We start from the raw sequence: 26,071 nt of genomic DNA on the forward strand, positions 1-26,071 counted from the left end.
AAGAGAAGCTGATGGGCTGGAGAAGGAGGAAGAGGAGGAGGAAGGGCTCCCGAATCCCCACCCTGTGCCTGGCTCCGAGTGGTGCCGGGGACACGGGACAGCGGCCCATGTCTCTCCCACTTGCAGACCCGTGGTTTCAAACCGGGCGAGCCGAATGGTCCCACCGGGAGCGGGGCAGCAGCCAGCCCGGAGCCGGAGAGGGGTTTCCAAGTGGCTTAAAATCCAAGGAGCCCTGATCCTCCCGGCATTTTCTCGGGACCAGACCCCGCTCAGAGAGGTTCGTCTGGCTGAGAGGGCTCCCTGGCAAACACCGCGGGCACCGGCCCTGCCACAGCACCGGCCCCCAACCCACCCCTGCCTCGCTCCTCCCGGCACGCGCTCTCCGTGCCGGGCAGTTACTGGCTCTTTCGGAGCCTTTTTGGGAGGGGGAAAAGTTTTCCAACAGCTCAGGATTTTTAGGATTTCTTCCGGGGAGGTGGAAAGGGCCAAACCAAGCACCTGGAGTGTGGCCGGTGGGGAGAGGGGAGAGGAGAGCAGCGACCTCGGCTCCTGGGGCCGGCCCTGCCACCGATCGCTCCAGGACACGCGGACGCTGGCTCCGTTTTCTTCCCTTTTTCTGTTCCAATGGCTCCAGGGGGCTGCGCTGCCTCTCCCACCCCCAGCCCCGCTGCAGGGGCCGGAGCATCCCCCGTGGGCTTGGGGCAGGAGGGGGCAGCTCCTACCAAGGGGGAGAAACTGGGGGGTCGGGGGGCAACTGGGGCTAGAAATGGGGGTTGGGAATGGAGGGAGCTGGGGACAGGGATGGGGATGAGGACTGGGATGGGGACAGAGACAGGGGTGGGGGGCTAGGATGGGGATGAGGACTGGGATGGGGTGGGGGGGCGCTGGGAATAGAGAGAGGCTGGGGGCTGCACTGCAGGATGGGGGGGGCACCTGCCTGGGATGGGGGGGGAGGGATCTGCACCCGGGGGGGCACCTGCACCGGGGAGGGGGTGGCCCGGGACCTGCACTGGGGGGGGACCGAGACCTGCACAGAAGGAGGGGGAGGCTGCACCTTCTCCCCTGCGGTGGGGGGGGTCCCTCCCCTCCCTCTCCTCCCTCCTGGCCGGCTGGAGCATCCCCCGGGGCTGGGGCCGGGCGGGGGGCGGGCGGGCCGCAGCGCAGGATGCCGGGCGCCTGGAAGGAGCGTTCCGCCGCCGCGACCATTTGCTGCCTCCTCCTCCTCTGGCTCCTCTCCTCCGCCCCCCCCCGAGCAGGTAACGCCGCCGCCCCCCCGGCACCTCCCCGGTCCCCCCCCTCCGCTGCTCGGGGGGACCTGCTCGAGGGGCCCCTCCGGGGGGGGGTCGCACCCCGTTAGCAGCCTGCGGAGCGGGGCACAAAGTTCCCCGGGGGCTGAGCACCCCCCCACCCCCCGCTGCAGGGGTATTTTTGGGGGGGGATATTCAGCTGTTTGCAGGGCGGGGATTGCGGGGGGGGGGGGGGATGCACATGGGAGCTCCCCGGGGAGGCTGAGCTGGGCTGGGGGGGGGTCTGGGGCCCCCCACTCCCTGTAAGGTTCCCATACCTCCCTCCCCCCCCCGCCAGAGCTGCTTGAGAGGGTGCGGGGACCCCCGGGGGGTCACTCCGGGGGGGAGGGTTGTGCCCCCAGACGGGATGGGGGGATGGCACATGGGGGGGGGACACGGCAGGGACCCCAGCCATCGCACCCACCCCGAGCCGTGGGAGCCTCGAGCTTTAATACTTTAAGGAGTCAGAGTGTTTTTCTAAAGGGATCCCCAGCAAACGCTGCCGCCGGCCCTGCGGGAGGGTGGTGTCCCCACGCCCCAGACAGAGAGGACAACCCCAATAAAAGCACCCCAAACCCCAAAAAACGCCGCCCTTCCCTCCAACCCGGCTGAACTTCGCCGCCTTTGAACCATCCCACGAGCAGCTGTGGTCCCCAGTGTCCCAGCGGGATCTGGAAACTGGGGGAAAAGTGGTTTAAATCTGCTCCCGCGTGGCCAGGAAGGTGCTGGGCAATGGGCAGGATTGCCCCAGCCCCGAAAGGTGGGTGATTGGGGGGGGGGTGTGTGACCATTTTCTGCCCCAGCAGCTCCCATCCCACCCCGCTCCCATCCTTGGTTCCATCTCCCCATGAGGCCGGGGCTGTTTTTGGGCCCAAGGTTTGAAAGCAGCGTTTTGTGCTTAAAAATCAGTTTAAAAGCAAAAAAAAAAAAAATAACGCAAAAGTTAGCTGCGGGGGGGGTCAACCAAGCCGGAGATGACACAAGGCATCTCCTTTGCATTGCGCAGCCCCTCGCACGTAGCCCAGAAATAACCGAGATTGATTTTGCCGGAAAATTTCACCCAAACCGGGTTCATTTGGGGTTTTCCCTCCTGATTTCTGGGATTTGCCATTAAATCACAAATGAGGGTTTTCCAGCCCTGGGTAAAGCAGCACATTGCGGTGCAGGGGATGGGTGAGCCCCAGCCCTGGGGTGGGGGTTGTTCCAGCCCCCCAGTTGGGCTCAGCGCTGTAGGGTGCCCCCTCACACCCATCCGCTTGCAGGGTGGGAGCTGGAGGTGGGGACGTGCGAGATCACGGCGCTGGACCGGGACCTGAGCCACCCGCGGCGGATGATCGCCCGGCAGACGGCACGCTGCGCCTGCCGCCGCGGCCAAGCCGCCGGCACCGCCCGGGCCAAGCCGGCCTGCGTGGACGGTAACGGCAGCGCCGGGGGCGGGGGGGGGGTCGGTGCTGCTCGGTGGGGACCCACGGGAATGGGGGGGGTACAAGGGCCCATGGCCGGAGACACAAGTCCTGGCTGGGGCTGGTGGATGCTCTGGCCGGGAGTCGGTGGCTTTCTGTCCCCGAGAGCCCCTTTCTGTCCCTTTGCCCCCCCTGGCCTCTTCGTCTCCCTCCTCCGCTTTCTCCCCATAATTTGACCGTGGTCCCCTGCACGCTTCTCTTTTTGTGGTCCCCAAATTGGTCCTGTGCTGGCTGAGCTCATGTGCTTCTTCCCCCCCACCCCTCCATCTTTCTTCCAACCCTCGCTCCATCCATCCCTTCCCCTTCCATCCATCCCTCTGTCCTTCCACCCGTCCCCCTGTCCATCCCTCCCTCCGTCCACACGCGTATCCCTCCATTCATCTCCACGTCCATCCCTCCCTGCATCCACTCCTCCGTCACCCTCCCATCCTTCCCTCCATCCCTCCGTCCATCCCTCCCTCCACCCACCCATCCCTCCCTCCCTTTCTCCTTCCACCTCCACCTCTCCACACCCCTCCACCCTCCCAAATGTCCCCGTCCCCCCCGCGCCCCCGGCAGCCCGGCTCATCGCCAGCCGGCAGTGGTGCGGGATGGAGCCGTGTGAGGAGGGGGAGCAGTGCGCTCTGCTCCGAAACCGCTCGGGTTGGAGCTGCACAAGACAACTGGGACGAAGAAAAACCATCACGGTAAGTCTCCCCCCCCTGCCCCTCGCCCTGGCCCCTGTGTCCCTGCTCTCACCTCCTGGGGGGAAACTGAGGCAGGACTGGGTGCAAGGTGGGCGGGAGCGGGGAAGGGGTCTGGGTGCTGGAACCCCGAGCGGGGAGCCTCTGGGGAGGGCGGGGGGGGGTACGTATCAAAGCTGGGGGTGGTTTATTAGCAGCAGGAAGGGGCTGATGGGGTAGGGGAGAGGGTCCGGTGCCCCCCATGCACCCCCCGGTTGTGTGCGCTGGGACCCGGAGCAGCCCCGGCTCCCCCCGCGCCCGCAGCACCACTCGGCACCCATGAAATATTCTCCCAATATTTTTCCCGCAGGTGTCCTGACAGCGGCCGGTGCGTGAGGACGTGGGGACTCGCTCCGGAGCCGGCGGGACGAGCCCGGGCAGGGAGCGGGGATTGCTCGGTGCCACCGTGCGATGGCCTTGACCCCCACCCTGGGTGCCCCGGGCCAGCGGAGGGACCAGCCCCCTCGGGGACAGTCACGGGGCGGGCGCCGGGTGCAGGGGGCTTGCAGGGGAGTTGCAATGTGGGCAGGGTGGCTGGAAGGGACACCGGGCTCCCGTCCACCCCATGGGCTCCCTTTGCCTGTGGAGGGTCCCCCAGGGCCACCGTGCTGAGGAGGAGGAGGAAGAAGAGGCCCCTGGGGTCCCAGTTTGCAGCTCCGACTCCCCCCCCATCTCGCAGGTCCTGAATTTTGCAGCAGTTGAGCAGCATCTCACCCGAATTTGGCCGCCTGTCAGGGTGCAGGAGGGTGCAGGGAGCTGTGGGTGCTGGGTGGGGGTCCCGGGGCCGGGGCCGCTGCAGGTACCTGGGGATAGCGGGGGGGGAGACAGCCTGGGTGGGGGGTGCGGGGCTTTCCCGGGTGTCTCACCCCCGCGGACACGGCTGGGTGCTCTCCGCAAGGGGCCAGCGAGGAGAGAGGCAAACCCAGCGGCCTCGAGGTGTCTGTGGCGCGAGGAAATAAAAGTCTGATTTATTACACAGCTATGAAAAGCGCTGGTTTATCTGGGGCGGGGGGGGGGAGCAGAAATTGGCCCCCCCCAAGAGCTCTCAATCCCTACCCCATCCACTGCAACCAGTCTCCAAACCGCTAATTTGTGGCTCAGCCTAATTACCTCGATGGGATTTTTGGGATCTGGTTTCCCGGTGCTGCTCAGCGAGGGGCTGTGGGCGATGCCAAGGGCGACCCCCACCACAAACAGCCCACCCAAAAAAAAAAAAAAACCTGTGCTGAGACCCCACAGAACTCACTTCATGCCCCTTTGGGCTGCCCCCCATCACCAAGGCATCCTCTTCGCCCCCAGCACGGTTTGAATTTCCCGGCGTGACTCCTCGCACTCGCTCATCTCCCCCATTTCGGGCCGGGGGGGGGGGGGGATGAAGCCGGGGGCGAGCGCCGGGGCTGGGGCCGGTGCAGGCACCGTGCTGCAGCCGGTGTGCCGGAGGGTGCCATTGTCATGGAAACCTTTTAGCCGCGGAGAAATTCAGTAAGTCATAATTTCATTTGTTAAAAGATGAAAAAATGGGGCGGGAGGGGGAAGCTCTTTTATTAATCTGTAATAATTTCATCCCAAAGTGTCAGCATGTTAATGGCAGCGGCTGGGCTGAGGTAGGTCTGCGGCTGCTGGGTTTTGGTGCTTTCCTCCGGAAAAGCAGCTTCCCGACATCCCTCCTGGTTGCTAAATCTTCCTTCTCCCCCTTTCCTTGCAACAAGTGGAAATCGTAGTAAAAAAAAGTGAAGAACTCCCCTTTTAATACCTTCACCTCCATCTGCAGCTCTCCCTGAGCCAGGGAACGCTGTGCACCATAAAACCTTCCCAGTTATAGGACTCCAAATTAAGGTATAAAGGCTTGAAATACAGTAAAACTTACCCAATTTTTTCTTTTTTTTTTTTCTTTTTGGTCCCCAAAATAACTCACAAAGTCCCAGCACAGCGGAGGGTCAGGGCGGATTGCAGCAACGGGAGGAAGCACCCGAGCCCCCAGCTGGGATGCTGTACTGGGTGACAGCCAAGGGTGCAGGGTCTTGGGAAATCGGGGCTTTTTTTGGCCCGTCAAACCAGCTGCCCTTGGGGAGAGGGTAGGAATGGTGACAGGGAGCTTATTTTTGCTTTAAAACACTAAGGCATTAAAATTGCAGTGCAACAGCTCCAGCAAGACTGCCAGGAAGGCAGCGAGGGGATGGCTGGAGCATCCCGGGGTGCTGCCCAGAGCCGGGGGAGCGGCGGGAGGGGGTCCCGGAGCAGTCACACGCGGGACAGACCTGGGCTTTTTGTGGGTTTTGCAGCCTTCGGATCAGGGTGATGCTCCCCTGCCTCCTCCCTGGCTGTGCCCGCTGCTCCTGCAGCTCCGCCGGCTCCCCGGAGCCTCAGCTGGGATCAGACTCACAGGTCTGCCCAGATTCGGCTGCCCTGGATATCGTCTTCCAGCTCCTCACGCTGTTCCCTTCAATTTAAATTCACCTGGAGATAGAGACAAGGCTTTCTTTTAAATCATCCCATCCCCACCAAAGTCCAAAAATCTCTTTTTCCTACCAGCCATCCCCCCACCATCCCCCCCACTCAATTCATTACCTGCCGGCTCCCCAAACCCGGTCTCCACCGAGCCTCTTCCCAAACCTTCACCTTCGCTCCGTGCCGCACCCCCAGCCCCCGCGCAGCCCCCGCGGCGGAGGGTCCTGCAGAAGGAACCGGGGTCAGGCGATGAGAAACAGCTTAAAATTTCCTCGGAAGGCAGAAGAAATAATTTTGCGCAGCCCCAACCAAGAATGAGAAATGAAGGTTCACGCTTCAGCAAACGCGCCTGCCTGCAAAATTTATTTTATTTAGCAATGCTAATGGACTAATTAAAATATATTAGCGTGACAATTTCTTTTCTTTTCTGATCGGTCTCGAGGTAAACAGGCAGAGTTAAAACACACGAGCTAGGATGCAAATTCTTCACCAGCATCCCCACAGAAGCTGCCAGGACAGCTTGGGGGTGTTAGCAGCCACCCCAGCTTTTCCCTGACGTCGGGAGCTCTCAGTGCCCGTGGAAATGCCCGTGGAGATGCCCAGCGTCTGCGGTAGCTGCAGGGGTTCCGTGGCTTGCAGGGCTCCGTGGCTTAGCACCAGCATCACGGTGCTGCAGCTCGCGGGGCTGCGCGGCTCCATCGCCTTGCAAAGTGGAGCCTGACTCCATTCAACTCATACCGTGTGCGGGGGATATTAATTCTGCTCTAACGAGGGTTGATCAAACCTGGCTGATGGGCAGAAAGTCTCACATAGCCGAAATAAGAACCGGGGCAAAAGATTTGCCATGCACCGGTCCCAGGATGCATCGTCGCCTGCCCCAGTGGACTTGGACCACGTCTCTGGCTGACGGTCTCCATAAATCCCAGGCAAAGCTCCATCATTTATTTCCAGTGCCATCGATCCATCGACAATGTCTTACTCTGGTTCTTTTCTTTCTTTTCCACCAAACGCTCTCTGATGGACGGTGGTGCGGGAGAACGGCAGCTGCCCGCCGCTCTGTTATTAAAGTGCGGCTTTTCGTTGTCTTGTACAACGGGCTGTTGTTTGCTCCAACCAGCCAGGGACCTGATTAGCCAGAAAATTCGGATTTAAAATTTAATATTGTACTTTTTAGAATGAGCTGGGTGGGGGTTTTTTGTTTTCTGTATTTTTTTTACTGGAGGAATTCTTTTAAGAAAATGGTGGGAAGCGAGTTGAATGAAGTCAACAAACTGGAGAGAAAATCCAGTTTCCCCGTCCACGCGAGCGTTGCGAGAGGCATCGGTTTCTAGCACTGCCCACCCACCCTTCCTCCCTTTGTCTGTCTGTCCATCCCCCCAGTCTGGTTACCCCTGTAACTCTGGTGCGTGGCTGAAAACCTCACCGAATCCCAATACACGTTTTACAGCCTCGGCTTCTCCTCGCTGGGTCAGGACCGCGGGCGAAGGGAGGTTTCCTGCCGGGAGCAGAACGGAGAAGCAGCCACATCCCGACAGATTCACCCTGGCATCGCCCCGGCTCGTCCTGCCATCACCTCCGCATCGCCCCACTTGCAGCAAGGAAGCCAAACAGCACGGTTATTTCCATTACCAAAAGGGCTCCTCTTTAAGGAAAACACCTGCTGGTTGTGGAGGTTTTTCGGAACCCCCTTCCCCGGCCCGGCCACGCGCTCCTTTTGCATTTCCCTCGGGAGGGAGCGAGGCCCGAGCTCCGTGTTTGCCATCAGCTTCACCTCCCGCCTGGCACACACTGACGTGCTCCTGATCCGCAAACGCTGCAAAACACCTACAGTAAAAAAACCCCACAACTTATAACCATTTCCACCGAATGTAGTAAATAAATAAAAATTCTAGGCGTGCTCAGAAAAAAAATCCCTTTTCCCTTTTCTAAACCAGGCTGCAATAAACGCAGGACTTTTTAATTACTTGACAGTTCAGTTTAAATCAGCATTACATCAGTGCATCCCTCAATCAGGGACTGCGGACTCGAGGGCACTAAAACTACACTTGGGAAAAGCAAGTAACTGCATTTTGGAGTTGGCTCCTTGCCGACTTCCCACACACCCGATGCCGCCCGGGAGCTGACGGTGCGGCTGTTGCAGGGATTGCTTTTCCCATGGGAGGTGCCAAGAGATGCCCATTCCCATCCCTTGGGCTTGGGCGCAAGCTCCGGAGAGGAGCTGTGAAGTGTTGGGAGAAAAAGGGATCCAGGTTGTGAAAGAGGAGAGTGCTGGAAATTTTAACGTTTCCCTTTTATGCACCTGTACACGTGGGCACACACGCCAACGCGTGCCAAAAAACATTTGCACCATCATTAGCAGCTTCTTGCAAGCGCTGTGCGTGGTCCCGGACTGTTGTGGGTCTACACGGCTTCACCCCAAATGGCACCCAAGGGTTTGGGATGGGGTTGGGGGTCTGCGGGGACACAGAGGGTGTTTCGGGTTGTGGGTCTGTGCCAGACCCTGCGTGCGCACCGGGTCGGGCTGCCCGCGGGCGTGATGGATGCTGTGAATATTGATCACCGCTGGTGAATCCCTGCTGTCCCGCTGAGTAATTACAGCGCATTTCACAGCGGAGCATCATCCATCAAATGCTGAGCAACACTAAAGAAAAACTAATCGCATGCTGGAAGGAGAGCCCCGACTCCCTCGCCTGCCTCTCCCTCCTCATCCTCACCTTTATCTGCCCGTCCTGTCCACCCAGGCTGCCTTTCTTCCATCCTTCCCAGGATCGGATTCCCGTCCTGAGCTGCAAAGGGGCCCTGGCTTGCTCCGAGGACACGGGCTGCCCACGTCTGCTGCTGCAAGGAAGAAAAATAAAAATACGTGGGTCATGGCTTTTCTTCTAGCTGCTGCCCAAGCTCCAGCCCTCCGAGCACTAAAGCAGTGCATGACCCACCCGTTACCCTCCCTCTCCTCCCCATGGCCGCCCCAAGCCTCGCTCCCCACCACGGGGGCCCTCGGCTGGGGCAGCGTGGGGACCCCAGCTCCAGGGGCTGCCGATCCCGGACGCATCCTGCAACGCACAGCCCAGCGAGCCAGGGCTATTTTGGGAGGCTGGAGCAGGAGAGGATTAATCCTCAGCTCGGCGGCACCATTAGGTTTTGTCACCTGCTATCCATCTGCCTCTAAGGAGCTGGCTCCACGCCGCTCCTTCCCTCCCTTCGCTTTTTCTCATGCAGAAAAGCCCGAGGCCAAATCCGCGCACAGCACCCGGCGTAAACTCCCCGGTCCTCACCAAAGGGGACTGGGACCCCCCGCGGGTCTGGCCGAATCACACACAGAGGAGAAAGCCGCCCGCGTTTTCTCCTGGAGCATATTTGCATTGCATATATATGCCAGGTCTATATAGAAAGTGCTAATTATACTTACAGACAATTATAATTAGGGAGAGCTGTCCCCTGGATGTACCTATGGCTGTGGGTGTGCAGTCAGTATTTGTGATCAGAAAAACTCATCCTCTGTGGGTGTGGAAGCAGCACTTGCCATAAGGAGACCCGTCCCACAAATAAATGCACGTGTGAGCACCTACCTGTGGGTGCCCAGGGCTGGGCATGGCCCCTGCACCCCCCGGCACCCCCCGAGCCAGCGCTGCAGCAGCCGGAGGGGCACGGTCCACCCGGCTCTTGCATTTCGGTCTCCTCCGGGGAGGATTTTTGCAGGGCATGTTCGCAAACAAGACCTTTCTCTGGGTCTGGGATGGACTCGTTCTTGGCCATTACTTGCCAGCCCTGCACCCGGCACCTCCACAAAAAAAAAAAACAAAATTCAGAAAATTAGGAATGGTTGCAGAAATCCAATGAACTTCCCCGCCCCTTGATCAAAATCTGCCAGCCTCCAGCATCGCCCCAACACCTGATAAAGAGCCGTGTCCTTACCCTGCCAGCGTGCCGAGCCAGGGCATCTTCTTGTTTTCATTGATTTTGTTTCTTCTTTTTCTGTGACTCCAAAAACAAACACGGAGAAACGGATGGGGCAAGGCTGGTGGCTGCACCTGAAGCATTGACGACACCAAGCAACACGCACCACGTAATCAATGGGAAATTAAACTTCTCCGCCAGAAAGTTTTGCTTGCAGAACTGCAAATTAATTACTGGTTTCAGGCAAAGGTGCCAGTGGCAGCAGCCCCGGGAGATGCTGTTGCACCAGTTCCGGAGGGTCGGCGGATCTCAGCATCTCAGATGCTGCTGCCGGGGCCAGATCCAGGCAGGACAAACCCAGCTTTACAAACTGGTGCTGGAGAGATCCGTGGCAGCCTTGCCTTCAAATTAAAAGCAGAAGCATCCGAAAGGACAAACCTATTAGGGAGAAAACAGGAATTTAATTACTTGGTATTTCAATATCAGTTGGAGATGAGGGTCAGAGGCCGTGACAGCGCAGCAGCCGCTGGGGATGGGAGATTATCAGAAACCGAGGCTTTTCACAGATCAGACTGGCAATTGTCTGAGCCCGGGAGGCAGAGGACGTGCCGGCAAGGCAGGCAGAGAGGCTGGGCAAGGAGGCGAGAGCCTGTATCTGTCCCCTGCAGAATTTGGGGCGTTCAGGCTGACAACGGGATGGGAGAAAGGAAGGGAAAAAGTGTCCCCTGGCTCCTGCAGGGTTTTGCATCACGGCGGTGGGTCTGTACCTCTGGCTCCAGAAGGGCTTCGTGCGTGTGGTGGACGGGAACGATACCTGCGTCCTCGGAGAGCAGCAGCCTCCGGCGAAACCCGGGGTCTGCAGAGAGGGGCCGGGCAGCAAAGGGGTCCTGGTGGTGCACCACCGCCTGCAGCAACACGAACCTGTGCAGGGAGGGGAAATGCATCTCAGGGAGGAGAGACAACGCAAGAACCCTGCTAAAATGAGGAACCAGCCCCAGGCAGGAGCCAGGGACCAGCCGGGCTGCAGAGTCCAGCTGCATCCGCACGGCTCGGCTCCTGTCTCCATCTGCTGGCAAATCCCACTGCCCATGGCCCGGCATCGCCGGAGCCCCCGGCCCACCATGAGCATCACTAGATGGGATTCAAGCCCCAAATTCCCAATTCCCATCCCCTTGGGGCTCTCAGCCACCCCCTGGCCAGGGGGCTGCCGCGCACGGCGCCGGGTGGGATCCCATCCTGCAGCACCCAACCCTGCCTCCCATCGCACAGGGAACAAACTCACCTCCGGGAGATGTTCGAGGCAGCACAAGAAATCCCTCCGTGTCTCCCTTCCCTACCACTGCTCTTTGCAACCGCTTTACGCCCGCCTCTGGGACGACTGGGATGAATAAAAACCATCACGGCAAGCGACGTCCTGGACCTCAGGACAACACTAGCAAGAAAGGACTCTTTTTTTTTTTTTTTTTTTTATACATTAGAACATTTATTTCTCAGAGAGAAAATATAGTCTCAGACAGTCAGGTTATAGTAGGTAAAATTAGCTTTTTTTGTTTGTTTGTTTACAAGCATAGATTTTCTTATTACCTCTCTTATACCATCTGATATAAACAATTCTAGAAAGCAAATAAACTCACTTTCTACAATAAATAGAGCGATCTGTGCTTTACAGCAGACTGACAGTAACGTTTAGGTCCCGTAGCAACAGCAGGATATTAGCCAATTCAAATTCTAAAATGTCATTTAAAAACAAAACAAAACAAAACCAAAAACCAAAAAACCCAAATCCCAAGATCTTAAAACATATACACAGGTCACAAGTCCACAGCTGAGCTACCACCTGGAAAAGTGTATGTTCCTTTAAATAAATTACACTGTGTGCATATAAAAGATCCAGCAACACAACTGAGGACTTCCAAGAATGGTGACAATAGGTCTAAATAATTTAGAACAATATTTTACAACTATATACACAACATCCTTCCCTAGCCACACTCCATAGGCATTATTATTATTATTATTTTTACAAAATCCTATGCCCCATCTCTATATGTTACAGGAATCTTCCTTAAAGTGTGGTTCCATGTCCCAATGTATAAGAAGTGGTATTTTAAAAAAGTAGACCAAGTAGAAATGGCAGTGATTACTCCCCACTATTCATTATTATTATTATTAATTATTATTATTTTGACCCTACATTCTCTTCAGTATGAAAAAGTTAAAATAATAAAAAAATATTGAGTTAAAAAGCGAAATGATGATATTCAATCTACAATCTTGCTCTGCACCTTTGGTTCTTAAAATGGGAAAGCAAAAAGGGATACACAACAGAAGAGATCGGAGAAATCATAAAGTCCTTGGCTAATAGAAAAGGTTTTGTCATCAAGTTTCCAAACATCAGTTGTCCCCGTTTTTGCAATGCAAACCCAAAAAACCAGGGATTGTCTGCAGAGCTGGGTTTACTTGGGTTTTAATGGATGACAACGCTGGAGATCCACACACGAGGGAAAGGATATGCGTGTGTGGGAGAAGGCGAGAAGGCAAAATGGTCGTGTGCTCTAGTTAGTGCTTGGTTTCAACCAAACCGAGTCAGAGGAAAACATCAGAGAGACAGAAAAAAGGGAAGAAAGGAAGAGGAGCCTCACACCAGATGTGCGTAAACCAACACAAAAGATGTATCTCCCTCCAACCCTGATCAACCTCAGTGCCTGCAAAGCTGCTGCAGCTCAGTAGGCACCTCCAAAATTAGTTTTGCTTCTTAAAAAAAGGAAGTTATCTTTGCTTAGACTCAGTACTGTACTAAACCATGATATGAAATGTTACTGGAACAAGCAGAGTCACAGAAATCAGAATTTAAATGTGAAACTACCAAATAAATTTCTAGGACATACACACACAAAAATCAGCTAATTTGCTTCTCATATTTAAAGCTCTGTGCATCTGTGCATGTAAGTGTGTGCAGCAGAGGGGAAGGTTACCAAAACATCTCAAGCTTTTCTAAATGCAATGAGAGAAATCTAACATGAAAACACTATGTACGTAGGCAGGAAAATCGTAATGCGAACTCCCAGCTACAATTTTTTTTTTTTTTTAATGCGATAGGACAATCAATGTCATTTAAAAAAATAAAAAGGCCAATGATGGTTAGGGTAAATTTGGCACAAGAAAGTCCAGTTGGGATTTCCGTAAAGGATCCTGGTTCAATTACAGCGGTGACGGGTTCCCGGGAGTTACTTGGGACTGGCTGACGACTTAAAATCCCCGGCGGCCCGGGGAGGCAGGGGCGAGGGAGGGTGCATGAGGTCCGAACATCCGAGCGCTGCGCTCTGCTCACTGCATCAGCTCACCTTGGCTCCCGTCACCTGGCAGCTTTTCCTAACTACCTTACTCCCGGCCCTGTAGACTATACATTTCATCTCCTGCCAGCTCTTCAGCGAGACACATTCAGAAAGAAGCTGGACAGGCTTTTTGGCACATTTCAGGGTACTTCGAGGAGTGCTGACAGCTGCTGGGTCAGGGCACGAGACGGTCCGCTCTGCCGACGCAGCGAACGCGGGGTCTGGAGGAAAAGGAGGACCGGCCACCCCGACCCCTTACAGATAATTGGACGTAACAAAGGGATGATCTCCCCGCACGCGGCTCATGTGAATCATGGCTCGGTCGTATGCCACCTGCACAGACTTGCGGATGCTGGTTTTTCGTCCTTCCATCATCTTTAACTTGTCCACTGTGTCGTCCACGCCGAGGGGATAGACTTTGTCACGCGGAAGCCACTGCCTGCAATAGAAAGGAGAGCGCAAAGCCCCATCACCGGGGCGTCAAGAGGGGAAACGGGGAAAGAAGAGCAAACGCCTGGAGGCCTCTTGCCCTTGCCACGCTACGCTTGAGCCCTCTGCAGGAGGCTGACTGCTCTGATGTGCCCGGCTCTCGTACCAACAGGCCAAGGAGTTTGTCCCAAGAGTTTCCAAGACATGGCCAGGTACTCCAGCTCTTCAAGCATTCCCCACATGTCTCAGCAGCGATTACTCACTAGTTGTCATCTCCTCCCCAGGAGCAGCTATGTTCTATGTTCCTGTGATCTATTTGTTTATAACTAACACCCCATAACGATGCTACAAATGTTTAAATGCCTGCATTTGACATGGAAGAACCACCTGTAGTCAAAATGCCTTCCTGCACAAGCACAGTTTTATCTCTTCCTGGAGTCCTCACTTAAGGCTTTCAATGCTCCTTGGAGCTCCAGGGGAAACTTGGAAACTCCTGTGTTGCACAGAGCAGCAAATACAGGGACTTCCATGGCTGAAAATAAGTTTTTATGTCCAAGAAAGCTCTGCCTTGTTCCAAGAGGCTGTAAACATCAGGGTTTGGGTGACTACAATTATCTGAGTATCATCCAGAAACAGGCAGCTTCCAGTAGACACGTTCCCAGCCCAAGCTGACCGCAACCAACCGATGACTTAAATTGCAAGTGCCTCTTCTATAGCAAGTTCTTACTGTGCAGTCATTAGCCCAGGTTAACTAGCACACTCAGAAACACGGCATCTTTCCTAACGAAGTCCAGCCCCTTGGAGTTAAACCTCAGCCACTGCTAGCACAGTTCAGCACATCTCCCAGCCAGCCAACACGGACAACCCAGGGCAGCTCAGCTTATTTTCACCACGAAGATGAGGGGCCAATTTCAGTCTTTGTGACCCTTCTGCAGCATCATTGAAGTCAGCAGAATTTGGTTCTGGCACTAAGAGGGGTTTTTAGGACTTTCCCGAGGCACCCTAGCTTCCCACAAATTGCAAACAAGGATCTAAGTGGCCACTTAAAAGTGCAAACATCCAGCAGAGCTTGTCTTCAGACCAGGAAATGCTGATTTTTATTGGGAAGGTAGTTTCAATGACAAGTTTGGATTTACCTTTTTTAAAACTGATGACTACCACAACAGGAAGCGTGGCACTGCCATTGATTTTCAGCTAAAAATCATTAGCACCTCTTTGAAGAACATGCCCTGCATCAAGTGGTTCTGGTAATCAGGGACAGTGAAACAATGCAGTGTACTAATAAAAAACCTTGTCTCTTGGCACCTCTTTTCCCCAGAGGACACAAACATACCCATCAAGTGATGCAAACGTGGTCCCCTCCTCAGCTTCCCAAGACAGCACATGCTTTTCCTTTGCCTGTGTTGCACCTTGCCTCCATCTCTTTAAACTGCATAAAACACTGCAGCAGCCTCAAAATGTAGGGGGAAACACTCCCCCTTGCTCCTTTAACCGCTGTGTGTTTGGCTCTGCTCTCTCCCCACGATGCACCTTCCCTCCGGCTGCGACACAGCCTCTGGGCAATGTTCACCTCCTTCCCCCAGCCCCTCGCCCTTCCCTGCTCTTCCAGGGACGCCAGCAAAGACATTCCCCCAAAGGAGGAAGGAGGAGAAGGGCTCTCGAAGTACCACAAGGCTCCTTTTTAAACTCTTGGTATCTGATTTTATAGAGGCAGCAGAAGAAGAGGCAAGCCCATCCTCTCCGCTGTTTCCATGTGCACCCCAACGGCCCAGCATCTGCCTTGTCCGCAATATAAACTCTCTGGATCTGTGACCAGGTATTGCCTCCTGTGTGACAATTTATTTGCTTGGTTCGTGCTCCCATGTGGTATTTGCTGGTTAAATAATCCAGCGGGTTCGGTGTGCAGCTGCCTGCCTCATTGTGGGGACTCACCTCTTCCAGGATAATGCTCCAATTTTACAAGTTTCCCATTGTTTCAAAGCCTTATTGCTTATTTTTAAGGCATTTCACTGGTTTGTGGCTTATTATATCTGGCTGGGTTATGGTTACCATGTGAGCATGGTCAGCCACTGATACTAAAAATCAGCAGATTCAGTCTGTCTGAGACAGAACAGTAAAAGGCCTTGAGATATTTCACTTGCCCTGAACCAAGTGCTTACACCTACATTTTCCATCTTAAACAAATATCTTGATTTCAAAACTGCAGGTACTCGGCACCTCTGAAAAACGAGGCAAGTCTAAATACGGAATAAACCCAGCATTTTGAAAATGTTACCCTGGAGATTTTTGGCAAATCTTTTGCGCAGCAGTGGAACTGGCTGTTCAGTCTGCTGGTGTTTTACAGTCAAATGCTCTCTCTAATTTGCTGCAGATTTTGACTACTAAATTGGCTCTTCATGTGCTTCGGTATTTTTGTGGTGATGTGACCCCTGGGTGGAGGATCCTGGGCTGTTCACCGTGGAAGTGGAGCAGTCAGATGTCATGTTCCTGGGCCAGGGAAAAACAGGCTGGCTTCCTCATTTAGACTCTCCTTGACTGCTGCATATTTAAATTCTCCAATTTACATGTAACATCATCACCATCATAATCCCTGTACGCTCCCATATACCAAAGATTATGTTAAATCTTCCCTCTCTGCCATAGCACTCACCACAGGCCCTCGCCTGTCTGCACACACTCACCAGGTTCTCTTGTTGTCAAAGAAAAGGACAAGGAAGAGCTTTTCTCCCGCCTCTGTCTGCCTCTGCTCCCCCAACTTCAACACATCCATGGGTGGGACTGGGATGGGGACTCCATTGTGGAGCAAACCCTCACGCGGCATCTTGGGATCGATTATCTAGTGACACAGAGAAAGGATATTTAAGCACAAAACCCTTCAAGTACTGCAGAGAATGCTTTTTTTTTTTCTGTTCTTTCAGTCTATCCAAGCTAGACAATTAAAATCTACTTAGGATGGCTACGCAAAATTGCTTGCTCTGTCTCAGCGGCAATTTTTAAAGAATTTTCCTGTCCTTGAGGCTTCCCCTGTGGAAGGGAAGCCGGTCAGTCCAAAGGTCAAGCACCCGATCTTAAAAAATGGACAAGGACGTAAGTATGTGGTTCTGGATGGATGTAGATGCATTTACACTAATTTGTAATTTAGCACAAACTCAGTATGGTTGTGTGCAGCGAAGGATTTCCTTCCCTCACTCCTAACTCGTACAATAAATGTAATGCTATTGCTGTACTCAGCAGGCATAATGCGATTTCACAACAGCTCCAGTCTGGTGCAATTCAGTTGACTTCAGCAGCGTTGCTCAGATTTATACTGCTATTAGATCAGAATCAGGCCCAATATTTGGAGAGAGTCGATGGCAGTGCCAGCTTTATCAGGCTGGAGGAACACAGGCTATAGTCTTTTTGGAGAGAAGTAACAACAGATGTGTCGATTCTCCCTGTATCAGTGTCCAACATTTGTGCTATGTGATCACAGGAGGAGAACGAAACAGCAAAGGCTGGATGCAATGCTCGGTCTAATCATCTCTGCCTCCTGATCTTAGCTCCTAAGGGCTTGAAAAAGCAGCTTGGCTTTGAAATTGGCCAGCTGTAGGAATTTATTAAGACACTTTTCCACCACAACAGATTGCTATAAAAATGCCTTTTTTTGGGGCAACCTCAGTGTTTAAAGCCATGCTAAAGGACCGTTTAACTTTGGCTGTAGCCACACGAATATCTAAAAATGCTTTGGCTGGCCAACATGGCTAGCAGATTCATAGCTGTCCTCTCCTCTGGGCTCCCACTTAGTAAGAGCATGGATGAGGGTCGCTCTTTTAGCAGAATCTGCTCTTTTTGACGGCATCAGAACCGTGCTCAGCCACGGCCAGGCATACGTGCTGTGTCAGCTTACGGATGGTTTCACAGCTCTGCTGCTTGGATATGAGACCTCTGTAATTTCCGTGATGACTACGCTTGCTTTCACCCCCTACAATTTCTCAGCAGTCACAAGTGCTGTCTGTCTTAGCGATCCCAACCATAAAGGTACTTAAGGGGATGGTTTTAGCCCTGCAGAAATTACATGGAGCAGAGGTGGCAGGAAGAGCCACGTCTCAAGTAGCAGAAACAACAAAACATAGTCAGCCTATCTCATGTTCTTACTTATACACTTACTTCAGCAATCTCTGTTGGTAACTTAACAAGCATTTAAAAGCCCGCAGTGGCACTCGTACTTCCTAGCAATAGCTGCTAGGTCTTGCTATTGGAACTGAGTATGTCAGGTCTTGCTTTGGAACTGAGTATGTTATCCTGGTCACCACTGAAGCCAAGTTTATGGATTTCCCATTAATAGTCAAATATCCAAAGACAGATAAATATTAAGGAAATATCGTTCAAAGGACTAGGTGCAAACACAGGCATATATTCTCATATTTAAATCAAACGTATGGTTATTGAAGAGCATATATACATCACAAGGCCAGTTGGGCACCTACATATGGAGTTGTACTCACTACACAGGAAAATGTGCGGGTAGTTAGACACCAGTGGAACCTGGTGCCTGCCTTTATAAAATTTAGGTCTTCTCATGCCAACAGTACTGATCACTTTCCCCATACCTGCAGAGTGAACAGGAGAGGAGAGGAAAGATCTCCTCCTATCCCTGGCACCGAGAGACCAATGTTTTATGAATCCTCTGCAATGCTCTGAAACAATGAGCACAGGGAAAATTAACTGTGCAAAGGGGAAAGGAAAAAAAAAAAAGAAAAGCACGTATCGCATGATTTTGGGAAGTTTTCCTTTTCTGTCTGGTTACACTGCACACTAGCACTGTGTTCTGGGCTACCTGCGCTGCGGGTACAGGCTGCAAGAGAGCAACGGGGTACTTACCAAGGCAGGGTAGGAGGGATAGCCACGGCACTTGGCCCACACGAGCTCCAAGGGCTCCAGCTCAGCCTGACTCTCGAAGGACATCAGGAGAGTCCTGCCTAAGGGACAGAAGGAGACATGGCTTAGGAGGGCGATTACTAGCAAGGGGGTTATGATAACATAAGAAACTACACCATCATCTAACCCAGGCATGATGGCCTGCACTGTCTCAGTAGCAATCAGCTAAAACAGATGAACTATTGTTGTACTTAAAACATACCGACAATATTTCTGTTTTAATTTTTTAACCTATTTGCTTCTGCAGCAAGCGGAAAGGTGGAATTTCACCTTTTTTCCATAACAAACCTATTGTCCAGCTATTCGTCACACAAGAGCGTACATTTAATCATTACTGTGTGCACATATGCATAATTCCAAACCATTTCTCTTAATCAAGATCTAGAGCAAAATGGAAAGCCACTTATTGTTTGTACCTATATGCGTTGGGTATCCAAACCAGAGGTGATAAGACACACATCTCATCTGCAGTAAGTTTATGATAAAATTTAACGTGCAGTGAGATCCAGCCTGGCCGCGGTGAATGTCCAGCCTTCTTTATGCTGTCAGTACAGTCGTGTTACACATTATGATAAAGCCACTGTCTCCTAAATCATGGGTCTAAGTCTATGCATGCATGTAGCTTCAGATGAACCCTTCAATATGGAAATATTAATCAAATTCAGTTCTGGAGTAAATAGCTGCTATATCACTGAAATCAAATGGGTATCCAAGAGATGAATTTGGTCCATTAGGCTCCACCAAGCCACATCCATCCCCAATGGAAAGGATGAAGCTGTATCTGAGATTAATTTGGACCACTGTTCAGAGAGCTCCTTTTTATTCCTCCTAAATACAAATACCTAGACTATTCTGATGCCATAGACTTTGGGGCTCTTTGATCTCTGCAGGAAATGCCTGATGACAGGCATTGACAGAAGTCAATTAGCCATCATTTTTTTCAAACTTAAGTCACAAGTATTGCAAAAGATCCATTCAAGACAGGAATAACTAATCTGCCGCTCCTGGCCCTGGAAAAGGAGCAATTTCATTAATGTGAATTTTACAGCAAACAGTGCTTGCTCTGGGGGGGGAATGGTAGATACACAGGCTTTACCAGAAGTCAATCTGAATCTAGAAAAGGCTGAATACAACCCAAATGAGCACACTGCCAAGACGGATCTGATGTGCTTCTCCACTGTTGCATTCCAAATGTATTCTTCCATTAATGAAATGATGTTCTAAAACACAGAATTGTCCCACTGATTCTAACTCTCCCGGTATCACCCCTGCTCTGTCAGCTTATCTCCAAAGCAGATTGCTGAGCGCGTGGGGTCCAGGATAATAACGGTTCCCAGGGAGAAAGGAGCCAGCGCACAGGAGCTGTACAGAAGGGCACCGGCGTACCAGGGGGAGTCAAAGCTGAATTCTGATTTCGGCATAAACCTGCAATATCTCTATCATTGACACACCGTAAGAAAGACAAGAATCTGGTCGTCTGAGCGCTGGAAGATCGGTGTAGTGCCTTGGGTAGTATTAGAGGAGTGTGACTTAATTTTACTGATGTATAGCACAGTCTGACAAAGACGACTTTGTTACAAAGACCTTGAAAGCAACGATAGCAATACAAGAGGGAACAGCTATGAAGTCATCTCCAGAGAGGCCCCTCTTATAATTATGATTTACTGTTTGTATTGCAGTGTCATTAAAGAGAACTAGTCCCAAAACAGAAGACAGTGCCAAGGACATTACACACACCAGACCTACAGAAAGCACCCATCCGAGGAGAACACAGGGCACAGGCAATCAGTAAAAGTGAAAGCAGGAAAAGCTTTTATGCAATAAACTAAATTTGTAACAAAGCAGGTGATAACGCACAGGCAGGTCAGCAGTCTGATTTTATAATCTGGATAGTTCATGCAGGACCGGTTCCTGGCATGCATTGAGACCTGCTCCCCCTGCTTCAGACGGACGTCAGCCCTACGGTGCGGTGGGACCGGAGCAGGGTGTTCCCCAAAGCGGGGCTGCTGTGCAGCCGTTCTCACCTGAGCTGCTGTAATCGGAGTCTCCATTCACACCTTCTAAGAAGGGCACCCGAGAAAGAGCTGGCTTCCCTCGACTTCGCTTGGGAGGCATCAAACCACTGTTAGAAAGATATGGAAAAGTAGATATTAGGAGAAAACAGATTCCCTCTGAAAACAAAGCCAAGTAAATGGATTCCCCAGCTCTGTTTAAAATACTGGAAAATTACCGTAGTGGTGCATCATTGACATGAAAAGAACACTGAATACTTCAACAAAATGTCATCAATACATCTCTTCTGGTGCAAGTACACTGGACCTCATCCCAGCTTTGCCATGAGCAATGAAAGGCACCTAATAGAAACCAAGCTATGAACATGAGTAAGAAACGCAGCGAAGACTGGAGAGCTGATGCAGTGATGCTTGGAGCTTGCATGAGCTCACCCAGTTGTGTATAGACTTCGGAGACGATAGAGCCGCCGTCCAACACAATTCCAATATATATGCAATTGGACTCTATCAGCCCATGTCCTGAACGTCCTTTCACCTCATTACTAGAAACATTTCAGAAAATGGACTATCTCCACCTCAAGCAATCACATTTTTTCACTTATTGTAGTTCTTTTTTTTTCTTTTACAATTTTCTAATACGCAACCCATTCTGAGTTAATTTGGTGCTGAAAAAGAAAGACTGGAGAAAAAGCAGTAAACAGAGCTGTTCCTAAATAGAATAATTGTACAAGTTATCCATGAGACATCAGCTTGTTTTTAATTCCTTGTTTTGTGGGTGTCACATAGCTCTAATGTAATTTTTGCTATGTGAATTGCTTGCGATTATTGTAATAAGCACTTACATCGCACTTTTCATCTTCAAAGTGCTATACAAACATCAACTAGCAAGTCCCCACGCTCCCCTGTGAATTCAGATTTGTCTCCCTCACTTACAGATGGAGAAATGGAGGCAAATATAGTGGGGCCATGAAGCCAAGACACGGTTTGGAAGGGAGTTTCTGGTTCCTAGCCCTCACCCCATGGATTTCTGCATGACTCAAGGGCCCTCATTTAAATGACACTACAACTGTGCACAAATCCAGGTCTCTCCTTTTTGTTCCCTTCGATGCGGCTCCTCACCTTTACTGCAGTAGCTTCTTGTGAGATCTGCGCAGGGGTCATGGTAGTATCAGGCTTACAGAAGAGGCAATGACTGAGCTGAAGACCTGGGCACACAGCCCAGAGAAGAGGGGAGAGGTGAAGAAGTGGGTGGGTTTCCCATCTCAGAGAAGAGCCGGAGGTCCTACGCCTCCAAGGGGCTCAGCATGTCCTAAGCGAGATAATTTATTCGGGCACCACGTGCTTCCCTCGGGCTGCCCAGCACCTGACTGTTGAGGTGGGATCACTCTGCTGCAGGGAAAAGCCCTCACTCCAAAATTACTCCTCCAAACCCAGGGCCTTGCCCCTTGTCCTGGTCACGAAAGCCTTTGCAAACAGATTTATAACGGAAACACTAATCAAACTAGCTACAACTGCAGAATTATACACCTCTTTTGACAGCTAACATTTAGCATCACTCTGCATAGCAGAGCGAATTTTTCATTTAAAAAATGCTCTAGGGATTCAACCCTGCTGCAGAATCATTTGTTACACAGCCGTTAGTTCTAAACTGTAGCCTCCGTCCCGAGATCGGGAGTGCATGGGGAGTTTTAGGATTTTAAGTGCCCAACTGACATTGCAAGCTTGAGGTCTTACAGGACTAACTGAGCACATGCATTGGGAGGAAGCATAAAATGTCTGAACATATTTCTCTAGTGATGGGTCATCACCCTCAGGGTCATCAAAGACAAGCAGAGGGCAATGACATGTTCAAGGTAGCAAAAATATTACTAAGAATATCACCTAAGAAAGTCTTGCTTCTGCCTGTCCTGGACGATCTTAGCCATCAAGGTCAAGCGTTCGCAGCCTGCCACTCACAACTCACGCAAACATGATTCTGGCACCATACAGGTTTTACCATGCAGTGAAAGGGCTGTGAAATGACTTGAGTCAGTGTTAGGAGGGCTGGATAGGTAGATAAGACCAGAAAATGGATATGGTACCCATGCATGCCTACTGCATCTAACCAAAAGATGACAGATGTTTGCTTTAAGTCTGTTCAGTCCTGTTCAGTCTGAAGTGCCCAGTTCTGCTTTTAAACCTCTGAGAGGAAGAAAGCAGCAATTCAGTAGGTCGTAGAAGTTCACCTGCAGTGCTGAACTGGACATTTGAGCTCAAGGTGTTTCTAGCTTTGGCTCTCAAGAACCGCAAGAAGATACGCATCAGCAGAGAGGACGTGTATGCATTGAGAAACAGAAGTGTAACAGATACCCATTTGCTTGAAAAATCAAGCACTGCTTTTGGGACCTATAGCTTAAGAGGATGGGATGGAACCTGAGAAGCTTTTTGTCTTCAGGGTCAACACACAAAATAAGTAGCAGCTTGGGCTGGGTTTTAAACAAAGAAGTTGAACGATAAAACCAGGCAGATTAATCCAGAGAGCCGGTTTTCTGGGGAACAGCTTCGCACGGGCCACTTACCTGCAGGCTTCAAACACCAGTCCGCCGCCCAGGCCAGAGCTGCACTCGGAGTCAGAGCCGCTTTCTGCGTGCTTCACAAAGCCGTTAGTCACTCCTGCCGAGGAGACAAACGGGAATCAGCCCACAGAAGCAGCAGCAAGACACAGAGATGCTACCAAGACTCAGGCAGGGTCACTGTCCCATGACTGACACGAAAATGCTGAGTACTTCAACCGGAGAGGGAAATTCTGCACCGAGTTCCCCGGATTCAGCTGCCACCAAAAGGTGACTAATAAAAGGTATTTCTACCCCCAACACGTGAAAAATTAGGCTGTCTCTGAAGACGCAAGTACCGGAGAAGTGCCCGGGGATGGTATAGGAGAGCTCCATGCAGCATCCAGCTCGCTGGGCAAGGCCAGAGGTCAGGAAATGAACCACTTGCTCGTCTGGCTTCAAATGTCGTTTGGAAAAGACACGGAGGTTTCATGCTGATTGCCACGGACTTCTCCCTGCCTCACCCCGGGCCTGGCTGCCGGGCTGGTCCCTGCCCGTGGGAGCAGGCATATGAAACCACAGCTTATACAGTTACAGGTTCATGCTGAGAGAAAACTGCTCTAGGAAAAACTCGTTGCTTCAATTTCTGGAAATGAGATTTTCCAGTGGACAGAGCAGACACTGAGGAAGCAAATTCCCCCTGGGTAGAAGGCGGCTCCCCACCACCTTTCTCTCCAGCCGGTACAAATGTCACTGTAGCCGTAAGTGGAATATTTCACTTATTTGCCCCAGATGCTGACAGCGTTGGAATTTTTCCTTACACTGCCAGGTTTCCTGCTCTGTGCACCGGAGGGATACCTACACAGAGAACTGGGATCACCTCCCAGCTTAGACAAGATGCCACAACCAGGGACAGGCAGGGGTGGACAGGGAATGCCCCGAGAGCATCCCCGAGCCCAGAGCAGGCGCAAGAAGCCAGATGACCACGGCCTTCCCCCATCCAGGGACCCATCGCCCCCAGGTTCCCCGTGGGCTCATCAAAAGCCATACAAAGGGCAAATTCATGCCAAGGCCACTATTGTTTTTCCAGCTATAAATACGGAATGGCCACAAGGAGCACATGTCTGGGAAACACCTTGTTCTGACAATCCCGATCACGCTGACCTGCTCCTGCGGTAACACAGATTCGGCACACCAGACACTCCCTCCAGTTAGGAGAAATCAATTGTGTTTGAAACGGTGGAAGGAGCTGAATCACAAAAGCAGTGCTGCAACTCATAGGAAAAAGCCAGCAGAGCTGCTTCAGCAGAGGAAAAATGTCACTGCCTAGTTATCAGTGATTTTCCAGTACCCTGCCTTTATTTTCCCTTTTTTAATTTCAGCCTCTCATTCTGACCTGTATCCATTGTGGACAACTCCTCTCTGCTTTAATTACTGGCAGATGATGATGGTGAGTCCCTCAACCCTCTGGAGAAGCCATTTGTGTTTCCTTTCACCTGTCCTGGTAAGTCAATCCCCACATGCAATTGTTTTCCTCCCACTCTCGATTTGCTAGCAGCCTTCTGACAGCCAGATAACTTTAAGGTAATATTTAAGGTATGGGCTAAGTCAAGCCTTACAGATGGGAACTGTCCCACGATGGTCGTTAACACAGAATTAAAAAGAAATCACATTGCTGTCACTCAGATGTTCCTTTTCACCTTGTGTCTTTCCAAATTTCATCTCAGCTGCTTATTCTCATTTGCAGATCTAATTTGAAAAGGAACCTGCTCGGTATTCCCCCTAATGTTATTTATGCCCCAGAACTGAGGGTACAGCTGATGTAAAAGTAATGTTTAACATCTCATCTTACATGGGTGCTGCGGTACTGGTCAGCTGCACACTTCCAACCGAATGCCCCATTTCTGCAGCAGGAAACTCTCACCCCTAAGAGTGGCCGAGCCAACGCAAACCGTTCCACGAGGGCAGGAATGCCAACACTTCTCAGCCCTTACTGGAGAGCCCGGAGTCTCCAGCCAGGCCATTCAACAGCTTTGCAAGCAGCTGGGCATGTTGGTTGGCTTGCCCTACAAAAAATGGCAAACTCTCTCTTACAGTAGCCCTGCTGACTGGTAAAGGGAAGAATTACTTGTGACCTCCCTGGGCTTCATCTTGGTACCTTTAAATGTCTAAAACGGGGGTGTCTAGAGCTGAACTAAGTTACCAGAAACTCCATGTAGAGTCAGTGGAGAAGAGAGGTGCAACTCATTACGGACATGTCTTGTCTGCCTTATTTTAGAAATCTGTGGAAGAGTTGAAGCTTTCTTCAGGCACGTCTGGTTATGGGGACCATGTTTCCCCCAAGCATAAACTGAGTTTCAGGCGAGTAGTTTGGATGCAGATGTTTTTACTCAGCCCCAGGATTCCCACTCTCTCAGCCCCATCTCACAGTTTCCAAAGGTACAGAAGGAAGAGAAATCCCAAGGGATTACCTCTCTGTCCTGCCTGCCTGGGCGACTTCTCTCCATCGCTCTCACTGCAGGTCCTGCTCTGCGGCCGCTTCCGAGCTTGTCGCTCCCCGTCAGGGCGGGAGGGCGAAAGCTGCCCGCTCTGCCCGTGGTCCTCCCCGTTCTCCAGGGAGCAGTCCAGGCCTCTTTGCAGCTTCACCCCATTCTTAGCTTTTTTAAAAAGGACAGATGTCCGTCGGCCCACGCCACTGAAGGGGGGGCTGGCCGGGGTGTCTGCAGGCGGTAAGGCCAGTCCGTTCAGGCCGTTGTCACTGAGCAGGCGCTGGAAGGCTTGGCTCTCCCGCTGCAGCGCCTTCTTGTCGAAGAGTTCCCTGTCCGACATCACCCTCTTCTGCAGCTGATTCAAGGACTTGCTTTCACTGATGGGTTTGAGGGTTGGAGGGTCCTGCAGAGAGTCCAGCTCTGAGAGGGAGGGTGCAGGTCCTGTGGGCTCCAGGGTGGGAGGGTGCGGGGGCTTGGCATCATCTGCTAAAGGAATAAAGAATCTGCTTGAACATTTTAGAAAGAGTTATTGCCGAAACTAC

At 52.0% G+C, this 26,071-nt stretch overlaps 1 protein-coding gene and 1 long non-coding RNA gene across 7 annotated transcripts in view; both read right to left on the minus strand.

Annotated features, from left to right (window-relative positions):
• Positions 1–4,291: 4,291 nt before the first annotated feature.
• Positions 4,292–9,824, minus strand: LOC142093237 (uncharacterized). The gene is made up of 4 exons (XR_012677344.1): positions 8,634–9,824; positions 7,343–7,743; positions 6,040–6,143; positions 4,292–5,928 (listed from the first exon to the last, which is right to left on the minus strand). It is a non-coding gene; the product is annotated as an uncharacterized LOC142093237 (long non-coding RNA).
• Positions 9,825–11,338: 1,514 nt separating this feature from the next.
• BRPF3 (bromodomain and PHD finger containing 3) overlaps positions 11,339–26,071 on the minus strand; it is a 28,724-nt gene continuing 13,991 nt past the window's right edge. For 4 of the 6 annotated variants that reach the window (XM_075174193.1, XM_075174194.1, XM_075174195.1 and 1 more), the window contains exons 8-13: positions 25,512–26,015; positions 23,068–23,161; positions 20,522–20,619; positions 18,441–18,538; positions 16,262–16,416; positions 11,339–13,590 (exon numbers count right to left, since the gene is read on the minus strand). In XM_075174193.1, the coding sequence (XP_075030294.1) occupies positions 13,407–13,590; positions 16,262–16,416; positions 18,441–18,538; positions 20,522–20,619; positions 23,068–23,161; positions 25,512–26,015 (1,133 nt within the window). In that variant the 3' untranslated portion in view covers positions 11,339–13,406. Of the gene's footprint in view, positions 13,591–16,261; positions 16,417–18,169; positions 18,257–18,440; positions 18,539–20,521; positions 20,620–23,067; positions 23,162–25,511; positions 26,016–26,071 lie in introns of those variants that run through there. The other 2 variants (XM_075174192.1, XR_012677339.1) reach the window with 2 other exon arrangements.

This window comes from Calonectris borealis, chromosome 26 (assembly GCF_964195595.1).
Source record: "Calonectris borealis chromosome 26, bCalBor7.hap1.2, whole genome shotgun sequence".
In the NCBI taxonomy this organism is placed as follows: Eukaryota; Metazoa; Chordata; class Aves; order Procellariiformes; family Procellariidae; genus Calonectris; species Calonectris borealis.